The 22,787-nt window shown below is 40.0% G+C and overlaps 2 protein-coding genes across 2 annotated transcripts; one reads left to right on the top strand and one right to left on the bottom strand.

Moving 5' to 3' along the window:
• Positions 1–71: 71 nt before the first annotated feature.
• cops3 (COP9 signalosome subunit 3) lies at positions 72–10,395 on the bottom strand. Its single transcript, XM_083994038.1, has 12 exons — positions 10,223–10,395; positions 9,112–9,241; positions 8,286–8,398; positions 7,604–7,653; positions 4,908–5,000; positions 4,015–4,194; positions 3,729–3,869; positions 2,984–3,157; positions 2,008–2,094; positions 1,410–1,523; positions 1,194–1,274; positions 72–897 (listed from the first exon to the last, which is right to left on the bottom strand). The coding sequence occupies exons 1-12, from the start codon at positions 10,275–10,277 to the stop codon at positions 844–846; spliced, it is 1,272 nt and encodes a 423-aa protein (XP_083850164.1). The 5' UTR covers positions 10,278–10,395; the 3' UTR covers positions 72–843.
• A 718-nt stretch (positions 10,396–11,113) lies between these two features.
• On the top strand, positions 11,114–18,793 carry nt5m (5',3'-nucleotidase, mitochondrial). The gene is made up of 5 exons (XM_083994361.1): positions 11,114–12,067; positions 12,834–12,934; positions 14,774–14,834; positions 14,921–15,035; positions 16,900–18,793. Exons 1-5 carry the CDS (start codon positions 11,792–11,794, stop codon positions 17,037–17,039), a joined length of 693 nt encoding a protein of 230 aa, XP_083850487.1. The 5' UTR covers positions 11,114–11,791; the 3' UTR covers positions 17,040–18,793.
• The last annotated feature ends 3,994 nt before the right edge of the window (positions 18,794–22,787 follow it).

Here is a 22,787-nt window from a genome sequence, read left to right on the forward strand (position 1 = left end):
AGAAATGCTTTCACAAAGGCATGAAACCCAGGACTATATTCTTAAACAATTTATTATTAACAGATCCACAATCGCAAAGCTCAAGCTCCCAAATGACATGACAGTTTGGTTTCATGTTAACTTCACCTCTTGTAGTAACAAGCTGTCAAAACGGTTTTCTGTACAGTGCTCCAGCGACCTCTAGTGGATCCGACCTAAAAAACAAAACAAAACCAAAAAAAAAGAGAAAAAAAAACAACCAAAACAAAAAACAAAAAAACAAAACAGTGCACCAGATTGTGAACGACTCCTCCACTGTGCCGTGTTTGGTTAAGGGCATGTACATGTGTACAGATTTGCTATCAATGATATCTACATTCTAACCAAAAGGAGTGAGAGGGAAACCATCAGTCTTTACAAATGTAGAATATATCATATTTATTCCTCGTCAACCATAGATGTTTAACCTCATATGTAATGCCCTCAAGTTACGGCCATCATGCAGCAGAACCAAAACAAACAGTGAGATTATTCACACATACGTTTGGAACAAATAAGTCCAGTTTTTATTATTGTGGTTTCTGTTAATGTAGCAGTGGCGCTCCAACCTGAACATTGATAAATAAAACACTGACAAAATTGTAATGTTTTTTTTTTTCCTTTTCTGTAAGGATCTTTTGTTATCCTTAAGACACTGTGAAGAAAGAATAACCAAATTTATCATCATTCCACACAATAAGATTTTCCTTGACCAATGTCCTTATGCAATAGAATGTTTGTTTGTTTTCCTCTTTTAAAAAATCCAACTCATCCCGGGAAGAACGTGTTGGGCGGCTGCAGCGTTCTCTCCCTGTCCAAGGCCCCTCAGGAGTAACTTGATGTTTTGCTACCAACATCGTCCTCCTGTGATCCCATACTCTGCAAAAAAGAAGCGTGTCAAATGTTACACGTGTCAAATGTTACCTGTTCAGACAGCAGATGCAATAACTGGTACAACAAACAATAACTACAGGAGCACCTTTAAAGTCCCGGAAGACTCGAGTTTAAGGTTGTTATTTGTTCAGTGACAAGACTTTTACGACATCTGAGCACCAAAATTGGGCATAACTGAAAACGTAAATCTTGCACTGACATTAACAAACAAAACATTAAGTCCAAAACTCACACATAAATGTTAAAAAAGAAATAATTGATGTTGTTAAACTTTGTCTCACCTTCTGCACAAATTGTGGGTTTACTGTGATTTCTTGATCCATAGACTTTAGTTTCTCATCCAGCTCTATACATTTCAACATCTGGAAAGAGAACGATGACTTAGTTTCACTTCGAAAGCAGTTACTGACAATAATACCAGGTGATTCATGAATAAGAAAATGATACCAGCTCATGCAAAGCAAGGTAATACTGATAACAGAGATGGGCATCTTTACCTCTTGGTCAATTTTGTGGAGCATTGCTGGGTTGTTGTATTTTTCGGGGTTGTCATGGAAGCAGACCATACCATCCTTTTGGTTAATGCTAGCGTAGATCTCGCCATCTTCGATCTACAAAAAGCACAAAGACAGACATGAGGAAAATAAATAAACAAATGAATAAGATATGGGCAGAAAGTATCTTCAGATATTTCCTTAAAGGTTTGTAGCCATTAATGGATCATCAATGGTAGAAATGCCAACAAGTGAAGTTGACATAATATATTGTACTATATATTGCACAACGGATCCTGTTAAAGGTTCATCCAACACAAACAAGACCTGTGACTGTGATTTAAAAAGTAGTACTTTAACAGAGTTAATATCTTCTCAATGTTGTAACAAATTAACTGTCCAGGAGCATACTAGTGGCCTCATGAAAGAGTGCAAAAGCATGTGCAGTCATAGCAACAACCACAGGTGACTCACTGTCTATGGAGTAAGATGGGAAAAAACATAAAATAAATAAATGAAAGGCACTGTAGATATGAGTTCAACATGTATGTTGATGAAGGGGCCTGGCTTTTTCCACTGACGTCGCTCCAGGACGACTTACCATGTGTAAGACGTATTTCTCTGCCTCCTGGGGGCCCGACAGCTGCACTCGACTCGCCATGTCTTGCAGAGACAGTGTCAGGAAGGTCTGCAGGAAACACACAAGAGTTACAAATCTTTAATCAGAATCAGAATAGCAGATCCACAGACCTATGAACCATAGTAAAACAGTTGGTTGAATCTTTGCATGAGGCCAACTAACGACAAGCAGACAGAATAGTAAGTAACAGTAACAGCAGGTCAATCAAAGTCCCCTAGACTCTTCACTTTGTTTATTGACCAAAGTTAATTTAAGACTTTATTGCCCGTTCAAGTCATACAGTGTACAAAAGATATCAATGAAAGACAGCGGGGATGATGACTGACATTTCTCAATAACGTTTCTGGCAGTACTTTCCTGCAGTATACAACGATAAGTCTGGACTAATAATACTTGAGACTCTCTGGTCACTTGTTGCCAAAATCACAAACATCACATACTTACTACACGTGCTAAAGGTTTTAAATGAAACATAAAACTTAAGCAGACCTTCAAATATTTTTTTGAGGGAACAGAAATCAATATTTTGTCAGACTCAGCGGCTGTATTGAAGCCTTTATGAGCAGAAAATCACAAATCAATATTGTGATATAAACATATCAACATCAACTCTAAAATATGTCTACTCTCATTTTATGGGAGACAAAAAAAATATGGATACATAACTCAATTCTCACTAACGTCAGGAAACTCTTTTTCTGTTTTGCACAGTACAAGTCACAACTGGTTAAGAAAAGTCTACATCTGCCTTCACACATCCATGACACTTTTCCAGGTGTGTTCACTGCACTCTTCTGCTTAACTGAGTAAATTCATGGTGTGTGTGCAGCCTAATATAAAGACTGAACTTACATACAGAACAGTCCATGATGACTGAAAGATTTTCACCCGTACTTTGTCATTAAGATATGTTGTGTTTTAACTTTCACACGCTCACCTTTGTTAGCCTCTGGATGTTCTTCTTGTAGAGGGAGGAGAGGCACTGTTTGACCAGGCCTGTGTTGTTGTCTCGTGTGAAGGTCTCGCCGTGTTTGTTGACCAGGCCGCGCAGCTCAGCCGGGTTGTTGGTGGAATAAACCTGAGCTAACTCGTGGTACGCATTGCTCAGGGGCTGACGGAGGGGAGAGAGAGAGAGAGAGAGAAAAGACAAACATGAAAATAGAAGATAAGTTGATGGCATAGATCTTAAGTGGCTTTGTCAAAGTGTTGCCATTGCAAACATCGCTGAAGTATCTATTACTGTTGTAATAATTGCATTTCATTTTATGACAATAACTCTTGCTATGAGAGCAAACGTAGAACATTATTGACTAACTACCTAATTACGACATAAACAGGAAGTATTTCTTAAAATGAAAGGTGGTTGATTTGATATGAAACACAGATAAATATATTGCACATGTATTTTAAGCCTCTAGCAAGTAGCACTAATCCTGTGTATTGTCCTAAACATCAGTGGTGTATGTATTTCTGTTCTGCTACATACTTGAAGTGACTGCTTTAAACAGATTCTTCTGTGTAAAAAAAACACTTTAATAAGTAATGACAGCCATCTACAAAAGAATGATAATTATATAAAAGTATTTAAATATGGCATGATCTGTGGGTGTAACTTATTGTCTCTATGTATACTTAAAAGAGCAAAGTCCAAATACTATTGCTACATTTGCTGGCACCCTTACCTTGATGAACCTCCCTACTATTTGTGAGGTGTACTTGGGCAGCTGTTGCACTTTGCCATGGAGAATGAGTGACACCAGGATGTATTTCTTATAGGCTTCCAACATGATGTGGCTCACTGCCATGGCTGGAGTGGTTATTGCCTAGCAGAGAAAAGTTAGAAACCTAATCATTTACAGGAACGGCACAGAGGAACCGACTGTTAAATGCGCTATTACTGGTCACATTACTGGCAATTTTCCACACAAAAAAATGTGTTACTGCATAGATAAAAATGAAAGAAAGTACCTGTTCATAAAAATACAGTGCTCTTTCGAAGTTTTTGAGGCCCGTGTAGATCATGCCACCATAGTAGTAGTAACATAAAAAGTGCTTTGCGTCATAGGCTCCATTCTCCTTACAGATGTCCATCATGTCCAGCTCCAAGAAGGGCAGGGCGGGCTTGAAGCACTTTGCTAACAAGCACAGCTGCAGAGAGACAGTTATGAGTTGAGGGTGACTGATGCGTTACACTGGACATAGTTAAACAGTGAAGGAAGAAGACTTCCTAAGCTTGTCTTTGAATAATGTAACACGGCCTATGAATTGCATATTCAACAAGTACAGACCTAGGAGGTAGAATCCATCAAAAACAAAGGCAAACTTGATAATAGGTATAACCCAACCTAAAGGGATACTTCACCCAAAATCGATAATTCACCAATTTTCTACTCACCGTCATGCCAAGGAAGGGTTTGGAGAACTTTCGTGGTCATCAAGACGCTTTTGGAGTTCCAGGGGGGGTCCGGCTGGCAATGGATTTTCATATTATGGGGGCGGATAGAGTTCACTTTTGAATCGTCCAAAACACACACTATGAAACATCCAAATACCTCCATACTGCTCGTCCGTACTGCAATATGGAGGTATTTGGATGTTTGGATGTGTGTCTTTTGGACGATTCAAAAGTGAGCTCTATCCGCCACCATTATATGAAAATCCATTGCCAGCCGGACCCCCCCTGGAACTCCAAAAGCGTTTTGATGATCATGAAAGGTCTCCTAACCCTTCCTTGGCATGACGGTGAGTAGACAATTGGTGAATTATCAATTTTGGGTGAAGTATCCCTTTAACATTATACTCGTTAGTTGAATTAACTGTGCTAAAAACATTTTAGGTTTACAGACATGGCACTGACTCACCTGACACAGGTCTGCATGAACTGAGGTAAGTTGGTTTGTGTTCATCTGCATTTTGTCTATTGCCTGTTTTAGGACAACGACACCCCTCAATGGCTGTAAGAGAAGAAAGAAATGGGTTATCCAGCTGCAGCCTGCCTGAGACATCCCAGCCCACTGAAAATGGTTTAGGCCTGCACCGCACTTTAAAATGCATTTAAATATTTAGATGAAGAAAGAAAAAGAAAAAGCACAGTACTCCTGGGTGCTTTAGTGGCTTTGGGGATGACTCACTGGGACCTGACAGTGTTTAAAAAAGGATTTAAATGTCATCTCTCCTCTATCCCAAAGGGGTAAATCACTTTCCCAATAAGATGCGTGGAACATTTCATTAGAAACATTTCAATCATTCAGGCTACACTGTCAAGCAGTGCCCTTTGAAACACCGCATATACTAATGGGCGAGTTGGAAAGGACACCTCACAGTAACACAAAAACAACACACAACAATGTTAAATAGAGCATGAACAGGAACACGTGTATTAAGGTGGAAGGAAGTGGTGTGCCTTTGTTTTCTCTATGTGACAACACAGCCCAGGGGTCATGTGATCGTACCGCTGAGCATGTGTTTGTTAAGAGCTGTTGAGAATTTGAAGGTGTGTGCGAGTACGTATACGCTCACTTGGCGTCTTATTAGGAACGCCACCCGACAGCTTCGATTCTTGTGGTACGGATTCCACAAGACATCGGTAACTTTCATTTGAGAGATTCTGCTCCGGGTTGACATGATTGTGTCACCTCGTTTCTGCACATCTGTCAGCTGCACATTCACGCTGCCAATCTCCTGTTCTACCGCATCCCAAAGGTGGGAGGAGAGGCCGTGTGAGTACACTCAACTCACTGTCATATGAAACCAGTTTGAGAGAGCTTTTGCATGACTTGTTGCACAAACAGGCCACGGCCTTAGAAATGGCAAATTGGGGCCATAAGGTGATGCACGTGGTCAGCAACAATATGTCACATAATATTAAACTGTAGCATTAAAGGGATAGTTCAACATTTTGGCAAACTGGTATGTTCATTACCTTTAATTATCATGCAGGTCACAACTTGTCCATGAGAGCGTTTTGGAGTTGTTGGATTGTGTATTTGATGAGTTTTGAGGGACAGGAGACCTGTACCATTCACCTCCATTGTGTTTGTTGAGCAGTTCACGTCTCTACCCCGCTGATCTCAAAACAACATGCACCGATAATCAAAGGTAATGAACCTACTCCTATGATTATAAGGATTATGGCAATAGGCGAATTTGCCAAAATGTTGAACTATCCCTTTAATTGGTTGGTATTAGAGGGACGAAGGTGCGGAAATGAAATACTTCCCACACCATCAGACCACTACAACCACAACCCTGGACTCCCCACAGGTAGGATCCATGGGTTTATGTTGTTTATAACAAATTCTGAGCCTCCTATCAGCACGCTCAGCAAAAGCCCAAATCCACCAGACTGGGCCACATTTGTTCAGTCCTTAACCATCTTGTTTGGCAAGTCTTTTGCAGTTCCTGCTTCATATTTCTGTTCTTGGCCGACAGGAGTGAAACTTGACATGTTTTGCTGTTGTAGTCCATCCACTTCAAGGCTGGATGTGTTGTTTACTCGGATGCTTTGCTGCTCACCACGGTTATTCAACGAGCGGCTATCTGTATGATCTGTCAGCTCCAATCAGTCTGTCTAGCCTCCACTGATCTTTCGCAAGCTCTCCATCTACAGTGCTGCTATTCATGCCTTCGCACCGTTCTGATTAAACTCTCGAGACTGTTGTGTGTGAAAATCCCAGGGGCTAAGCCGTTTCAGAAATACTGAAACCAGACCATCTGGCACCAACAATCATTCCACAGGCAAAGTCACTGAAACACAATTTCTCACCGTTGCAGTGTCGGGTTTGGTCGTTAACTGAAGCTGCTGACCTGCATCTACATGATGTTTTGCACTGCGCTGATGTTACATGATTAGCTGACAGGATAACTGCATAGATAAGCAGTTAACATGTACTCTTAATAAAGTGCAATGTGAGGATAAGTCAACACAGGCACATATAAATTCTGTAAAAGAAATAAGGATTATGTGGAAATTGTAGAGATCGACTGTTGGTGGAATAAAAAGTTCATGGCTGGTTGGCTAGTTTTTGTAGTTGGTGGCCTCTACATCACCAAAACACACGACTGACACCATGTTCAACTGTGCAGACATGCTATGATGGAAGCTGGAGCTGTATGATTCAACCACAGCAATGGACACTTGTCTAAAATAAATAAATTACCCTCATTTGCATTTTGTCTTTCCTGCTGATATTCAAACAATTCAGTCTTCATTAGTAACCACAGCACCACTGAGAGGCTGCTGAGTCATGAATGAAAACAAACTGTTTTGGACAAGCATGAGAAGTTGCATTTATATTGTTTATAAAGAGGTGCCACTGAGGAAAATACATTATTTGAGGAAAAAGATACTGCATAGGCACCTGCTCTATGCACCAATATACCACTGAATAGAATTTTTTTTTTTTAAAAGATAGAAAATCACTCCAAACTGATTATCAAGCACCTGCAATGGGTATTGACTAATTTGCAGTATAAAAAGACATCTTATATTAAATGTTTCTTATGATAGCTAAGACATTTCACTCCTAACTTAGACAGAATTAACTATTAGTCTTACCTGTTTCCGCTCTACAAGCGCATTTGTCAACTGGTGGCAGAGACCAGCAACTACGATGGAAGGACAGGGAGAGAGGAGAGTGTTCAAACATGATCATGCACTGCTCCCAAGAGTGCAGGACATAGTGTATTTATACTTAAATGCAATCTTTGTAAACATAAATGAGTTCACATGCGATGCAGATCGTATACAACAGCAACATGTTCCATTATTTAACTAAGGACAGTTGCTACATCATTTATAATGAATTAGGATGTGGTTAACAAAAGCAGACACTATTGAGCACCACACTGCACTAATAAAACACAAATACACTTTTGAAATTCACATTAGAGACGGCATAACATTGTGAGAGAATAAATTGTGTTCTTATCTTTAGGTTGATTCTGAAAAACATTTACAGTATCTGAAAGCGGAGACACAGTCTGTACATGATGTATCGCCACAACTAATTAAATCACTTGTGAAGAAGTGGGCCTAATTTATAACGTTGCAGTGTTGAGCTGCCAACAGTGCATATTTTTAGTGGAGTGCATGCTCTCAACACAATCAACAAGACTCCAACAGTGCTGGAAGTTCATCTGGTTCAATCTTGAACCTATACAACATGCAAACAACCATCGTGAGACAAATATGCTTCCTAAACATTGAGGAGTGAGAGTTTTAGTTAGTCAGGGCTTACAAGTGTCTGTTGCATATCTAATGTGCTCCCCATTGCAAGTACTGATGAAGAGCTGGACTTGGGAGAAGAGCGTCTCAAAGTCAGGGATGTTTGGCATGGAGAACTTCACAAATCTGGAACAAACAAAACAAAGAAGGTCAGTGAAAACCATTCCACACAACAAGATGGCGTGTAGAATGGAAATGAAAGAACACATAATTAGTTGGTTTATTTTTAGATCATTTCCACATCCTCAGTTTTCCCATGTGAAATAGTGCATGGAACAATACTGGTCAGAAATGTGAAGTAATGAGGTTTGACCTTTGGGATGCATGTGTGAACTGAAAATATTCAGTGTGATCATAGAGAAGCAATGATAAAACGATTTCTTTATCTGATTCTCTACCTTTACCTTTTAAGTTTTAGTAAGTTTCATAACCTTAATGTTCAATCCAACACAGGCACTTCTTAACTTTGTAATACCGCGATATAATAGTTCTCACTCCTACAGCAGTCGGCTGTTTCATGCCTTTGTTCTTAGACATACATGCAACAGGTAGCCGTTGGCTGCTGGATGGTAGATTAAATTTCTTGTGTTACATGCAACAGGTAGCCTATAATAAAATGCATAGTGTTATTGAGACAAAGTAAATGACACCCAGTGTAGTATACTGGAAACTGTTCTAACAAGTAAACAGCCAAGTTTTTTCTGTCTGCCGAGCTCCACTACCTACATTCCATTCATAAAAAAAAGTACAAATCGACCTTGACTAGACACAACAACAGCACAATCTTGTTTCCCAAGTGGCAACCCTGGAAAAAGTTAGTGAAGTAGGAAGCTACTTACAGCACAGCCAGCACACCGAGGGAGTGCTCTTGGATATCCAAGGCCCCCAGCACCGTGTCCAGGTGGGACAGATTTTTGGCCAGCAGCTCCCCACTCTTGTTGATCAACTCGCATAGCTGAGTCATCTGGCCTGGAGGTTAGAATAGGGCAAAGCAGAGGGCACCAAAAATTTGAGTACTTTAACCTTTTTGAACCTTCATGCAAACGGTTTAGATCACTGGAAAGACACATATCTCGAAACATGAAAGATCTGGGTCACAGCCCAAGATCCAGTTAACATTTTTTGGAATCACTGATTTTTTTTGACAGGCTAGCTATTTCTTCATTTATATGTACATGTTATCAAGTTTATACAGCACTGGATTATACCATGTTGTGGCATCTAAAAGACACATGCACAAATATGGAATTGCAACCGTTATTATAAGACACCCCTATCACTGCCATTGTAAATAATGAGGTTAAATTAATAAAATCCACAAAAGGGTAAAGGGCAACACATTCTTTCAAGTATGTTGAGGCGATTTCTTCATTGTAAGAGTGGTAAAAAATAAATGGCAAATTAACTATCAAATTACCAACGGTTGCTGGGGGCATATTCTTCACGAATCCACAGAACAAACTGACTTAGAAAATTTGTTTATAACATTCGCTCTATGACCGAGTATTTCAATATTAATCGGCCGGTCAAGTGTCCTGTATAGGCCTTGCAACAGAGGTAATGCAAGGAAGATTGACAGATGACTTAGAACCAATAGTATTAGCTTATTCAGTTCGGGAGCCAATCATGTGGGGCCAGGGCGGGACTACCGGTAGGCAGTCCCCAGAAATTATTTTCTAGATCAAAAACAAAAAGTATGATTTTGACATTTTGGTTGATAAGCTGACCAGTTCGCGGTTATTTGTAGCGCCACCGTGTCATAACGCATCATCTGATGATACTTTACAGAACTCTCGCAGTCAGATAAAGTCATTTTTACGTTGTGTTTACATGATAAAGCAAAAAGAGGGCTCTGACCAGTTTGGCTGCCTAGCTATCGGCAAGGCATTGGATAGCATATGCTAGCTAACCAGCTAATACTTCCCACTCGAATGAGTTTAGCAACCCTACCTTGAGCGGAGAGCTGCCGCACATTGTTCACAAACTGCTCCAAGGCTGAAGCCATTATTTCCTGGGTCCAAAGTGGAGGTAATTTGCACTGTTTTTCATTCAAACGTCAGAAACAACTCCGTCCGGACTGAGACAGGGGGCCACACAGCCGCCACTGAGGTGAAGCTATCGCGAGATCAGATGAGCAGAACAGACTGCAACGAGATTTACGAACCGACCATTGGATTCTTAAAGTGGCAGGTACATATTTTGACAATAGTATTTGTTACACAATTTCCATAATTTGCCTAAATGTATTTTTTTTAAAGGAGATGCAAATTATTGTGCACGTTTTATGTGTTAAGGAACTAATATAGTCTATTTCAGGGTGTACGGACAGTTCGTCCTTTAAAAACAGAGGAAATACAGGAACTGACGTATAATTACCGGGGTTTTGAACAAAGATGGTATAAGATGTAAGAGCTCCTACCGAACTGATATTTAAGCATCCACTGAACGTAAACTGGACATCAAAGATTTCAGAACATCTTTTAAGAAAAAATACGGCAATAGGCTACGTAATTACCTTATCTGCAACTGTAATCAGTTGTTTATTTTTCCTTTTTTGTAGAAGTAAATACACAAGCTATTTAACTGTTATGTTGAGAACTGATGAACATGATACATTTCATACACCCATCTAGGCCTATTTCTTTAATCGCTCATCAAGTAGTTGTTGACCAAAAATGACAGACTCAAACACAAATACAGATACAATATTTATTTTTTGACACATTTTCAGATACTTTTCATGCAGTCAGTGGATTCCAAAAACGTCACTGTAGGATGTCCAGTGTTGAATCTTGGGGACATGAGTCATTTATTTAAACAAATGTCTGTAGCAATATTAAACAGTTAATTGTGTATTTATAATATTTGGAAATTGTTTCATAATACAAAAACGCATTTACACACCACACGTTAATAAATCTGTAGCATAGTGGAAGTGCAAACTGTGAGTGTTTGGAGACGAGTGAGACATCTCCTCAAGGAAACCTATCTTTGCCTGGAGCAGGATTGTCGTACAGTTTGTTCTCACTGCGGAGCTCTCCTCACCTTGGTGCAGTGGTACCAGTTTGTCCACGTCTGGTTTCAGTTTCGTTTGCCCCCCCGCAGGCAGTCTTTGGACACACAGGGATGCCGTGGGCTCGGGGGAGAGGCTGCGGGGTGGCTGCCGGGCAGTTGACACACACTGACAGCCGATGTAAACAGCTCCCAGTTCCCTGTAGAGGCATGTTACATTTGACCTGCCCGCTGCTATGCTGCTAGCCTGTCAGCTAAAGATAGCCACACCGACCGTTAGCAGCGACTGAGTGAGTGGCAGAGATACGCCCAACAAAGTTAAGCCACTGGCAGTTCAACAAAACTTGATTTAAAAAGAAAAAAAGACGACACAACTAGTATTAAGTGCTGACAACTACACAGTTTGTCAGCCCGCAGTGTTTGGGAAAACTTTATCCTCAGTTTCCACTCGGGTTTTATGGTAGATAGTCCCCAGTGCTGCTGCAGCCGCTCAGTCAACAGTCAACAATGATCCTGCGCGGCGCTACACGCCTCTTCGGAAGAGGAACAACTCTGCTCCGTGATCCGTTTAAGAGGATTTGCGTCAACATGTCGTCCTCCTCCTCTCCCACGGGTAACAGGCTGCGGGTTCTGGTTGACATGGACGGGGTCCTGGCGGACTTTGAGGGGGGTTTCCTGAAGAAGTACCGGGCCAGGTATCCGGACGACCCCTACATCACTCTGGATGACAGGAGGGGGTTTTGGGTGTCAACGCAGTATGGACAGCTGAGGAGTGACCTGTGTGTAAGTGACATGCATACTGCATAGTGTGTGTGTGTGTGTGCGTGCATTCAGGGGACCATGGCACATAGTTAAATTTAACCAGGATAAGATTAACAACAGAATCCCTACTACTCCATAGGGTTTTAAAATTGAAGTGTCATAATTACCAACGTGAATCAGTCTTTTTCCATAAGACAGAAACAATGTCCAATGGGCTTGTATGTTAGTGGCTGTAAACTTTGATTTGTTTGTGATTTACTGAAATATGCAGAACTATGTGTGTATAAGCCCCTAGATGCTCCATGATTGCATTTTCACCATGGTACTCCTTTTGATATTGCAGTTGTTTTAAATTTTCATTCAGTGGACCAGGAAACAGAAAGCCTGAAAATCAATCTGCATTTATAAAAGGACCGATGTGTATTATGGGATCCTGCTTCTGTCAAGGGCAGATCAGTAGGAAAATTGTCATCATGTGTTTTGCCATATCGCCATGACATAGAGATTGTAAATAAGGCCAAAGGTGCAAGGTCTATGTCATAGGTCAGATACTGTGAAGGTTTCTGACAAACTGACCTTGAATAATGGAGTTTTTTCACATTCCTCTATCAGGGCACATGGACACTCACGTGGATGCGAACATAAAGCAAAGAGCAGTGTTTACTGATAAGTGATAAGCTGTATGCATGTGTGTGTGTGTGTGTGTGTGTGTGTGTGTGTGTGTGTGTGTGTGTGTGTGTGTGTGTGTGTGTGTGTGTGTGTGTGTGTGTGTGTGTTTTGACTGCAGGAAAAAGCCATCAGTATCTGGGAGTCCAAAGACTTCTTCACGGAGCTAGAGCCGCTGCCAGGAGGAGTGGAGGCAGTCAAGGAGATGGCCAAGATGGATAAGTATGTGTGGAAGATACAAGCATTTTACACAATTGTTAAGCACATATCGTACACAATGTTGTTAAGCACACATCAAGTAAAGAGGGGCAGATGACACTTTGTGAAGCTTTGGCATCTTCTTTCTAAATATTCAAATTCAATCAAAGCAGCACAGTGACATCTGGTGGTTTGCAAAGCGTATTGCAAAGACTGAAGCTGAAACTCTGCAACACCTGACACCACATGTAATTAAAGGGGAGTTGTCATTTAACTGTATAATTAATGATTACATCATTGAAATAAGCCATCAAATTTCAATGCTGATTCATTCACTGGTTCTTGATTGCATGGTTAAAGTCCAGTGTCACTATAGGGTCAAATGTTTGGACCTCATGGTGGAAATGTATGTGACATTTATTTTATGAGTCACAATGTGATTTGATTAAAGAAATTCAATTTATTCAATTCCCTTATTACATTTTTACTCATTATTGGGTTGACATGTTCTCACATGATCATGTCTTTGCCCTGCACATCTCTATAACTTTCTTTATGTGCTTGTCCCACAGTTCAGTTTCATGCATTTCACACAAGTAAAACAAGTTTTGCAGCTTCAATGTCATCTGCCTGTCTTAACCAGACTGTGGAAATGCCCGCAAGCAAACACGATAGTGTGGTATCATGTTTTATAACCTTTCTTTGGTTGCCTACACATCCTTGGTTGTTAGTAGATGCATATGCATATTATCTATATACAGTGCTGTGAAAAAGTATTTGCTCCCTTCCTGATTTCTTTCTTTTTTCTTTTTTTGCATATCTGTCATTTGTATACTTAAGATAATCAAACAAATATACAAGATAACCCAAGTAAATAATATATAATGCTGTTTTTGAATTAATGATTTCATTTATTATTAAGAAAAAAGCTATCCAAACCTACCTGGCCCTTGTTAAATCATGAACTAACTAGGCCAACTTTCTTGGAAAGCTGAGTTCAATTTCACTATCCACATCCAGGCCTGATCACTGACCAGAACAGTTGAATCAAGAAAAAGTGAAAAAGATCTCAAAAAGCAACATATAATGCTGCAATCTCAAGAAACTCAAGAAAAGATGAAAAATCAAAATCCCTGACATCCATCTGTCAGGAAAATGTTACATAAAATGTTAGATAAAAACATATAACTACTTTTTCTCTGGGCTTTTATAAAGTATTTAATAAAGGCAGGCCAGTGCTGTGCCCAGTTAATATTGAATGGTGTGTTTCCTGTCTAAAGATGTCATCATATTTGTTTTTATCTGCACATGATGTAACACTGCTCTGTATCAATGTATCAATATGGATTTCCTGTGTTAATAATAATGACCAACAGTGACTCACTGATAGTGACTCAGTGATGGAGAGTTTATGTCCCAGTGTATTGTCACTGTCTTAGGAGCACCTTCATCTGAAATTGGTAAAACCCTGGATATTTGAAGCTTCATTCAACTTATTTGATGATTCACATGTAGTCTCAGTCGACATGAGGAAGGCTGGAATGGAATCTTTGCAAATGCACGACCCATAAGAATAACATCTAAAAATAGGCATCGTGTGGCCATGAAACCATTATGTTTACATTTCCTCTCCTCTTGGAAATGGCTGTCTTTAGTCACGGTGGCTGAATGAACTTGTTTTTCTCATCAGGGAATTCTACCATATGGTGTAATCTCGTATTTTTCACGTGCCTTTGCGATAAGATATTCATCCGTACACATAAACAGAGAGTGTGGCCGTCAGGTATCAGCAGCTGGAATATAAACATGTTTTTATGTTTGCAAAGTTTCCTCTAGTCGTGTTGTTTCTCTTTCTGTTTGCAGCACAGATGTCTTTATTTGTACCAGCCCTATAAAGCACTACAAACACTGCCCCTATGAGAAGGTAGGCCTTCTGCCAGTTCTCTTGAAAAATGATAAGTGTGTCTCCTTTTTCTAATGAAGTCTCATCTGCTTTGTGTGTGTGTCCAGTATGCCTGGGTGGAGAAGCATTTGGGTCATGACTTTTTGGAGCAGGTCATCCTGACCAGGGACAAGACAGTGGTCTCCGGTGACCTCCTCATAGACGACAAGCCTGACATTCTAGGTGAGGACCGTAAACATGTTAATGTGTGTGGATATGAACGTGCATTGTTAATGTTGTCACATGAAAGACAATGCTTACTAACTAACATGTAAACAGAATCAGTGATTCATGCGACAAATTGATTGATATTGATTGAAAATACAAATACTCCCATTGCTTTATCTGTCGTCTCCTTCACAGCAGAGAGGTTTGCAGACTCACAACTTAAAATTCTTAGCTTCAGAAACAGGTTGACAAACAAGCCTCTTATTTATAGCCAGCAAACATACATTTTTCTGGGCAGATTGGATCAACTTTCCCTCATTAGTTAATTGAGTTAAGCTCAGCTCCTTTAGTTAGTTGAAAACTCTGGCTGTTGTTTTAATGTTTCCAATCCTGTGAAAGACATGATATCGTACTAAAAGACTAATGCTAAAGTACATCTCTCAGGCAAAAAGTAAGTCACAAGGGAACTGTCCATCCATCCGTCTATACAGATTGCCAGTCTATCACAGGGCCAGTTTAGAATCAGTTAATCCTAATTTAAAGGAGACATATTATGCCCCCTTTCCACAAATTAAAATAGTTCCCAGGTGTCTTAAAGACATGTCTGTGACATGCTTTGGTCAAAATACCCCAAGGATCAAAGCTCTTTTCATACTCTCAAAACAGCCCTGTTCAGAACGGCTGGTTTCAGAAGTGCCTGTCCCTTTAAATGCAAATGAACCACTGCTTGCCCCACCCCTTCTACCGGTCCCAGGTAGAGGTGGTATTATGCAAAATCAAATCCTAGTTACATCAATGGCAGACAACTGAGGGAACAGCTCATAAAACCACATGGATTTCAACTTAGGGAGCCTGCACATTTGTGTCAGTTCTCACATTCTGGGGGCTGGAAGGCAAGACAAACACCCAAATATATGTTAACGAGCCTTCAAAAAGTGATATTTCCATGTTATGTTCCCTTTAAGGGCTGTAATGTAAAATCGGAAACTGTTGTGCACTATTTTTGAAAATGTTGGCTGGGGTATTTTGTCACATAATTTGCCCAGATATGGAAAAGAAAAGACGGCAAAGCTTATGTATAATGGAGCGATGGTAATTTTAACCCACATTAACCCTCATGCTCATCAGCCTTGGATTGTTTTTGGTGAATTAGTTCGCCAGACATGCTAACATTTGCAGCCTATGTTAGAGCAGATAAACACCTTGTAATCAACTATTTTTCATGTGTGTAGTGGTTTGTAAAGGGAAAAAAAAAAAAGACACCAGCCCTCTTACCAAACTATTATTATAGCGCCCAGCACACAGCTTTAACATGTGGAGCAATCCAAGCCTCAGTAGGCCTGTTTATGGCTGGACAACCGCTGTGCCTGGGGTTTACTAAACCTGACTCTGTGACAAAAAGGAAGTGACATAACATGATCAAAATGTAAATACATTTCTAAGAATAGCATAAAAAAGAACAGCATGCAGATAGAAATGAAAAGCGAAGAATAATCTTAAAGGACAAGGACTTCATAATCCTGTTTGTATAATGTTACGTGGGTGTTGATGCTGTTCTCATTTACATATTGCTGCTCCACCGTCAAATATGATTCGTACAAACTTAATGTCACAAAATGGAAATTTGTCTAAAAGGCTTAACAATCAGCGTAGCATTACCTCCTAACACTTCCTGTCTTTAAACCATAGACACATACAAGAACAAAACTCTATGGATTACAATGGGGATGATCGGGATGAGAACATTACTGAAGAATATGATGAAAGGACATCGAGTAATGTGTGTGTGGTGTCAGTAATTGCTGGGCTGTCCAGAGCAGCAGCGCCAAACACTGTTTAATACGTGTGGTTGTTGTTACATAACGTGTGTCCTGATCAGGTGTGGAGCTCGAACCGACGTGGGAGCACATCCTGTTCACCGCCTGCCATAACAAGCACCTCGCCATCAAGCCCTCCCAGAGACGACTCCTGTCCTGGTCGGACGACTGGCGGGCCGTCCTGGACAGCAAGAGGAAGTGAGGAACTCGTCCACGCAAAAGGGGGCCAAGTTACTCGGGGCGACTATGGAGGCTTCCAGGGGGTTAACTGTATTGCCAAACTTGTTACGTGAAAAAGAAAGGTACTCAAAAGGTTTGATGTTTTACACAAAGCAAAATACTCACAGTTAGTGTGTCGAGAGATGACATCAACTCATTTGACCACAAGGGGGAGCTATGAGACTGAGTATGAAGTCATGGTAAACACATTTCCACCTCTTTGAATCACAAAACTGTGACATGAAAACAAAGGAAGATGACTCCAAGTCCAAGGAGCAGAGTGAACTTGCCCACTGGTACCACATCTGTGTCCTTCGTGTTTTATCTTGGCTCTTAATGCAAATGTTTCCGTTCAAATATCAGTTTTATCTGAGGTCTTTAGTTCTCAGCACTATCTTGCATCCATGAGTCGGTGGACCACAGGTGACTCACGACAACCAGCCTCACCACTACACACTGAGATGTACAGTATTAAAGAAAAATAGTCTTCACTAGCTGTGGGCATCATCAGCACGCATGTGCAATACATACACATAGGAAAGTGACCAGTACTTACAAACAAACACTGTAACTGTGTTGTCTTGTTATTTTTACGTGTTTGGTTTTTTGGGAGTGTACCACAACACTGTCAACGACGGAAATGCAAATATACACATACAGAAATACCTCTAAAGGTTTTGAAGAGTTCATATGGGTACTGGTGCTTTTTTGTTTTTAAGGGGGAAAAAAACAGTTTCCTCTGTTTCACAATAATCTATGCATCTTTATTAATGGGATAGTGATGGAAAAAAAAGTTGAGAATTCCACACATACATATGCATGTTGCCAAAACCATCATTCTTGTAGAATATATTAGAATGAGAGTAACTGAAAAATATGTATTCAATATTAAAGACATATTAATAGGTGCAAAGACGATGTTTAATGAAAAAGAAAATGAACATAATACTAGTTTTCTGATTTAAGTATTGACTAATACTGAAACAGAGATGATTTTATATTATTAGATATTAAATGTTGTTTTTACTTGCTCTATGTTCACAGCCAGATGAGCACAATGTATTTTATTTTTTTTTTTTTTGTTATATCTTAAATAGTTCACTTGTTAAAATGAGAAAAATGGTACCTAAACAGTATATCAAAAACCACCAAGCACTCACATCTGTTAGAACACACACTCTTCACTATACCTGTATAAGTAGCAGTGTTGATCTGTGTCTTTTTCTTCCTCATATTTTCTATTTTTAACTTGTTTATATAAGCTAATTGTATCAAATACAAACCAAGTTATAGAATTTAAAAAAGACTTGACTTACTGAGTACCTCTACAACACCATAGTATCCGTTGTTGTCAGTTTTAGCATGTCTTTAGTGAATTTAAAATACAAATTGAGAGAAACGGTAACACACAGTTCAATCCACAGCATCTGTCTGTTTCAGCTAAGGGCTGCTAAGCTTCAGCCTGAGGTCAGGATGTGTATCGTTCTGCTTCATGTCACTTGAGGAGTACTGTAAGCACACCGTGGCTGAATGAGAATGAATATCAGCTATTTCTGTGCAGCCACTTTTGATTTTTTTTTTCTTCTGCTGTGAATGTGCTTGGCAGGAAGAATGCAGCAGATCCTGATTATGTGTAATAGAAGATGTACTTATCGAGCTGAGTGCTTTGTTCTCGTGCCTAGTGTGATGTGCAAATTCAAACTCTGTCCATGGGATGTTTTTTTATGCTGTGTTTTGTTCCACCCAATTAAATACACAAACAGAGAAGAATGAGAGGACCAAGGTACTCGAAATGATCCTCTATGTGTTTTGGTGTTCAAATAAAGGTGCATCTCATTTTCTTTAGTCTTCTTCTTGATACTTTCATTTAGACTCACTGCAAGAAGTCACATAAAGATTTTTTTTTTTTTTTTTTTACCAAAGTTTGGACATTTCTCCACCCTTATGATATAACATCAGCCTTTTTTATTATCATCACTGTCACTCTTTCTTAATTACTATACTGTCACTTGTTGCATTCTCTTTTCTAATGGGACCCACCATGGTTCTTAGAGTTGAAATTTTCAATTCTTCTGTCAGAGTTAGACTAAGACATGTTCATAAAAGCCAAATCAAGAGTGTCATTAACAATTTCACCAAGTGAGAAGCTATTACAGCTGAGTAGGCGTAATGTCTGAGAACAGCTCTAATCATCATATAATGGATCATGTACTGTACTGTATATGCTTAGAAAGAAACAACTTTCCATTCCGCAAAAGCATATATGCTATTTTTTTTAAGTTTATTTTATCATTTGAAACTTTAAATATATTTAATAATTATAATAGCAATAATAGTGTATGTTTTGAAAAGGATGAATTCATAGAAAATCTCCTAAAAGGAACACAAAGAAAATCAAAGCTGACTTCCTGTCTTCGGAGGAGGAGGGTATCCATCATAGACACCTGCAGTCATGAGGAGTTACTGTATGTTCTGCAGTGTCAAGAGCTGACAGTGAAGATGCATCAATACATCCTATCAAATCATAGATCAAACAGGGGGAATTGGAAACTTGAAATTGCAGAGGAAACCCAAAGAGGAAATTAAGAACTTGATGCAGAAAATTGCTTTGTTTACCTTCCTCCATCCACCATTGACTAGTAAACTAGGTCAGCTTCTTCTCTCGAGTACAGGAAGCATTTGTGGAACAATCTTAGGAAGTGATCCGTTCCATGTGATCACCCTCTTGATGGCTGTTGACTGTTGTCGAAGCCACTTGGCAGCAAATGGCAAGTCAGCTGTTCCACAAACATTGCACGAGTGTCAGCTGTATGTCAGTTTTGTCAATGAATGCCCCCATGCGTGTGGTGCTGTTGATCATTGCACAACATGGAGATAATAGGTTCAGTAGGGAATTATGAAAGTTTAAATTACAGTAGCGATGACACAAACTCTGTTTTCACTATTTTACACCATGCAAAAGTGTGGTTAGGTCTAACTAACAATGTCAGTCCTGATGTGAACCACGACACAAAGACTCTCCGTGTCCATGTTGTGCACAGCAGGTGGTGTTAACTACACAGCCGGTGTTGTACAATCCTTCTCCACAGTGTTTCATCAACAGGCCGGAGTGTAGAAGGAGAGAGGCTGGAGGTTAAAGATTGTTTTGTCTGGCTCACACAACACCACGTCACCATCTTCTTCTTCACCTTGGCTCTCCACTACTGTGCTCTGCTGTGCTGCTCAATGGAAATCAAGGACATGTTGTGCACTGTGCGAAGTGAAGCAGAGAGTAAAGGCCGGTCCTAAAGTCTCCACTGTGTGGTCACATGGATCAACATGATGCAAGGACTGCATGCAGCTCGAATGCAACAATTGTGCAAACACCTGAAAAGCAAGCTGGACACTTATTTATTGTCCTGTATTTATCTATTCCCATCGGTGGTCCAATTACATTCAAACACTCACAAGCAACATTTTCCGTATTTGGCTTTTTTCTATTGTTTGGCCAACACTGGAATTCTTCTTGCTGCTATGAGGTAACAGACATGTTTTCTGGTGCACATGTGTGCCCATGCTTCCAGTTGTAGTAGCCTATGCGTGGATGTGCACCTGCTGTACACGATGAGTTGTGTGATGAAGAATGTGGATGCTGTGGTGGTAGACAGTCGTGTAATAATAATAATAACTTTATTTATAATGCACCTTGAAAAACACAAGTTTACAAAGTGTTTGACAAAAACAAAATACAGAGAACACAGAAGACAGGTCACAAACAAATGCCATAAAACCAACGGAGATGGACCACCCAAGCAATACAGCAACACAGGCAGTATATGAGAACCCAACAACATATTTGAGACCTGGAGGAGTCAAATTAAAATTCAGGATGCAGTTAATTATTTTAAATAAAAAGGGGGGTTGTATAATGAAAGGAGATACGATTAAGAAAAGATGGGATAAAAGAGTTGAAACAGAAGAGGGCGTGAAAGTAAAACTAGGATGATCTGAGTAAAACTGTGAGATTAAATAAGGCAATAGTGAAGGGGCAGTGACAGTGATTATAAGAGTGGAATATGGTGAACTAAAACTAAGCGAGAAAATGTACATTACAGTAAGATGGGAAATAAAATGATAGGAAACAAAATGAGCATAATAAGGGGTTTTGCAGAATCACTGATGGTGACCCCTGGATCTTCTTAACCCTAAATTGCCAATGATGGCTGTTTTCATCAGTGTTGTATGGAAGAGGATTAGAATTCTGACTTTAAACTCACTATTTTTTCCCACAGTGGCCCTAATCCTCTTCCATAGTGTTGTAACCTGCTTTGAGTGTATTTTGTTTTTGACTATGTTCATAAGAATTTAGACAGTATTTAACAAGAAAGCTAAATTATTTCTGTACATGTAGCTACGTTTATCACTGCCAACTAAAATGATGTTTCATTCCTTCCAGCTTTCCCTTGTATGGTTGCACAGTGCTACAGTGGGTAGCACAGTGTGTGCATGTCCTCCCTGTGCCTGTGTCGATTCTCTCCAGGTACTCCGGCCTCCTCCCACAGTCCAAACACATGAACATTAGGTCAGTCGCTGGTAGGTGTGAATGTTGAGTGTGGCCCTGTGATAGACTGGTGACCTGTCCAGAGTGAACCCTGCCCTCACCCTCTTTCAACAGGAACTGGCTCCAAATAAACACTTAAGCTAATGGATCTCATTCAAGCTGAATCATGTGTAAGTAGGAGACTGAAGAATCAGATATAGAGGTGGGACACGTGGCTCAGATGATGTGGGCTTCTGTAAGTGTAGGCACAGTGTCAGCAAAGAGTGTTGGTGGAGTTTTTAACCATTGCATATAAAGCTAAAATAAAACAATTGAGTTTGTGTGTGTGCCTGTGTGGCCATGTGTTTGTTAATCGGAAATTTGTTTGTGTTTGTCATCACCCAGAGACCCCCACAGTGATTCATTTCCACCCATAACACCGGCCTCGGTGTAGAATAATGATTTGTGTTTGGTGTCTTGCGCTTTGCTTCCTCTATCAGACAGTGACAGCCATATTTTATTTTTGAATGTGTCATTTTACATGAAGGCAAAGCAGTGCGTCACACCGAATGATTCATTGTCAGATTTCTTCTGTTCTTAAACTGGATGTTTAAACTTTAATTCCGATAAATATGCATCTTTATTTATAGGCCTACTATTTAGCCATCCAGTGTCTTTCATCTTTGAGCTGTAGACCTGTCAAAGCCCTTTTTTTAAGACACTTTAAAGGGATAGTTCACCCAAAATTCAAATTTCACTCATTATTTACTCACCCTCATGTCGACTAAGGGCTGGGAGAAGTTTCAGAGTCCTCCGTGCCTTCTCTGAGTTACAGCGGGGCTCCGTGCAGCACTGCATGTCCATATGACGGTTGCGAACGGAGCTCACTTTTCTTCGTCCAAAAAACATCCAAATACCTCCATAGTGCGCGTCTGTAATGTCCCCCATATGTTTTGAAGCCCCAACATGAGAAATTGTTCAAAAAAAAAAAAAAAAAAGTCTATATTTTAAGCTTGTTTGTAGTGGAAGCTCCCAGTGTTGCTCTGCCGGAATCTCGCGCGATTTGCGGAGCCGTGAACTGGGTGTCAATGCAAATCGCGCGAGATTTGCACAGACACAGGCAAAGCAGTGAACTGAGACACTGGGAGCTTCCGCTACAAACAAGCTTAAAACATATACTTATTTCATTTTCTTTTGCAACAATTTCTCATG

This window comes from Trachurus trachurus, assembly GCF_905171665.1.
Source record: "Trachurus trachurus genome assembly, chromosome: 19".
NCBI lineage: Eukaryota > Metazoa > Chordata > Actinopteri > Carangiformes > Carangidae > Trachurus > Trachurus trachurus.

Excerpts from the sequence above, each read along its gene's own strand:
- cops3 (XM_083994038.1), bottom strand. The coding sequence starts at position 10,277 with ATGGCTTCAGCCTTGGAGCAGTTTGTGAACAATGTGCGGCAGCTCTCC. Across the intron at positions 1,524-2,007 it reads AGAAATACGTCTTACACATG|ATCGAAGATGGCGAGATCTA; the intron begins GTAAGTCGTCCT and ends TGCTTTTTGTAG. Across the intron at positions 1,275-1,409 it reads TCCACAAAATTGACCAAGAG|ATGTTGAAATGTATAGAGCT; the intron begins GTAAAGATGCCC and ends TTCTCTTTCCAG.
- nt5m (XM_083994361.1), top strand. The coding sequence starts at position 11,792 with ATGATCCTGCGCGGCGCTACACGCCTCTTCGGAAGAGGAACAACTCTG. Across the intron at positions 12,068-12,833 it reads AGCTGAGGAGTGACCTGTGT|GAAAAAGCCATCAGTATCTG; the intron begins GTAAGTGACATG and ends TTTTGACTGCAG. Across the intron at positions 15,036-16,899 it reads CGACAAGCCTGACATTCTAG|GTGTGGAGCTCGAACCGACG; the intron begins GTGAGGACCGTA and ends TGTCCTGATCAG.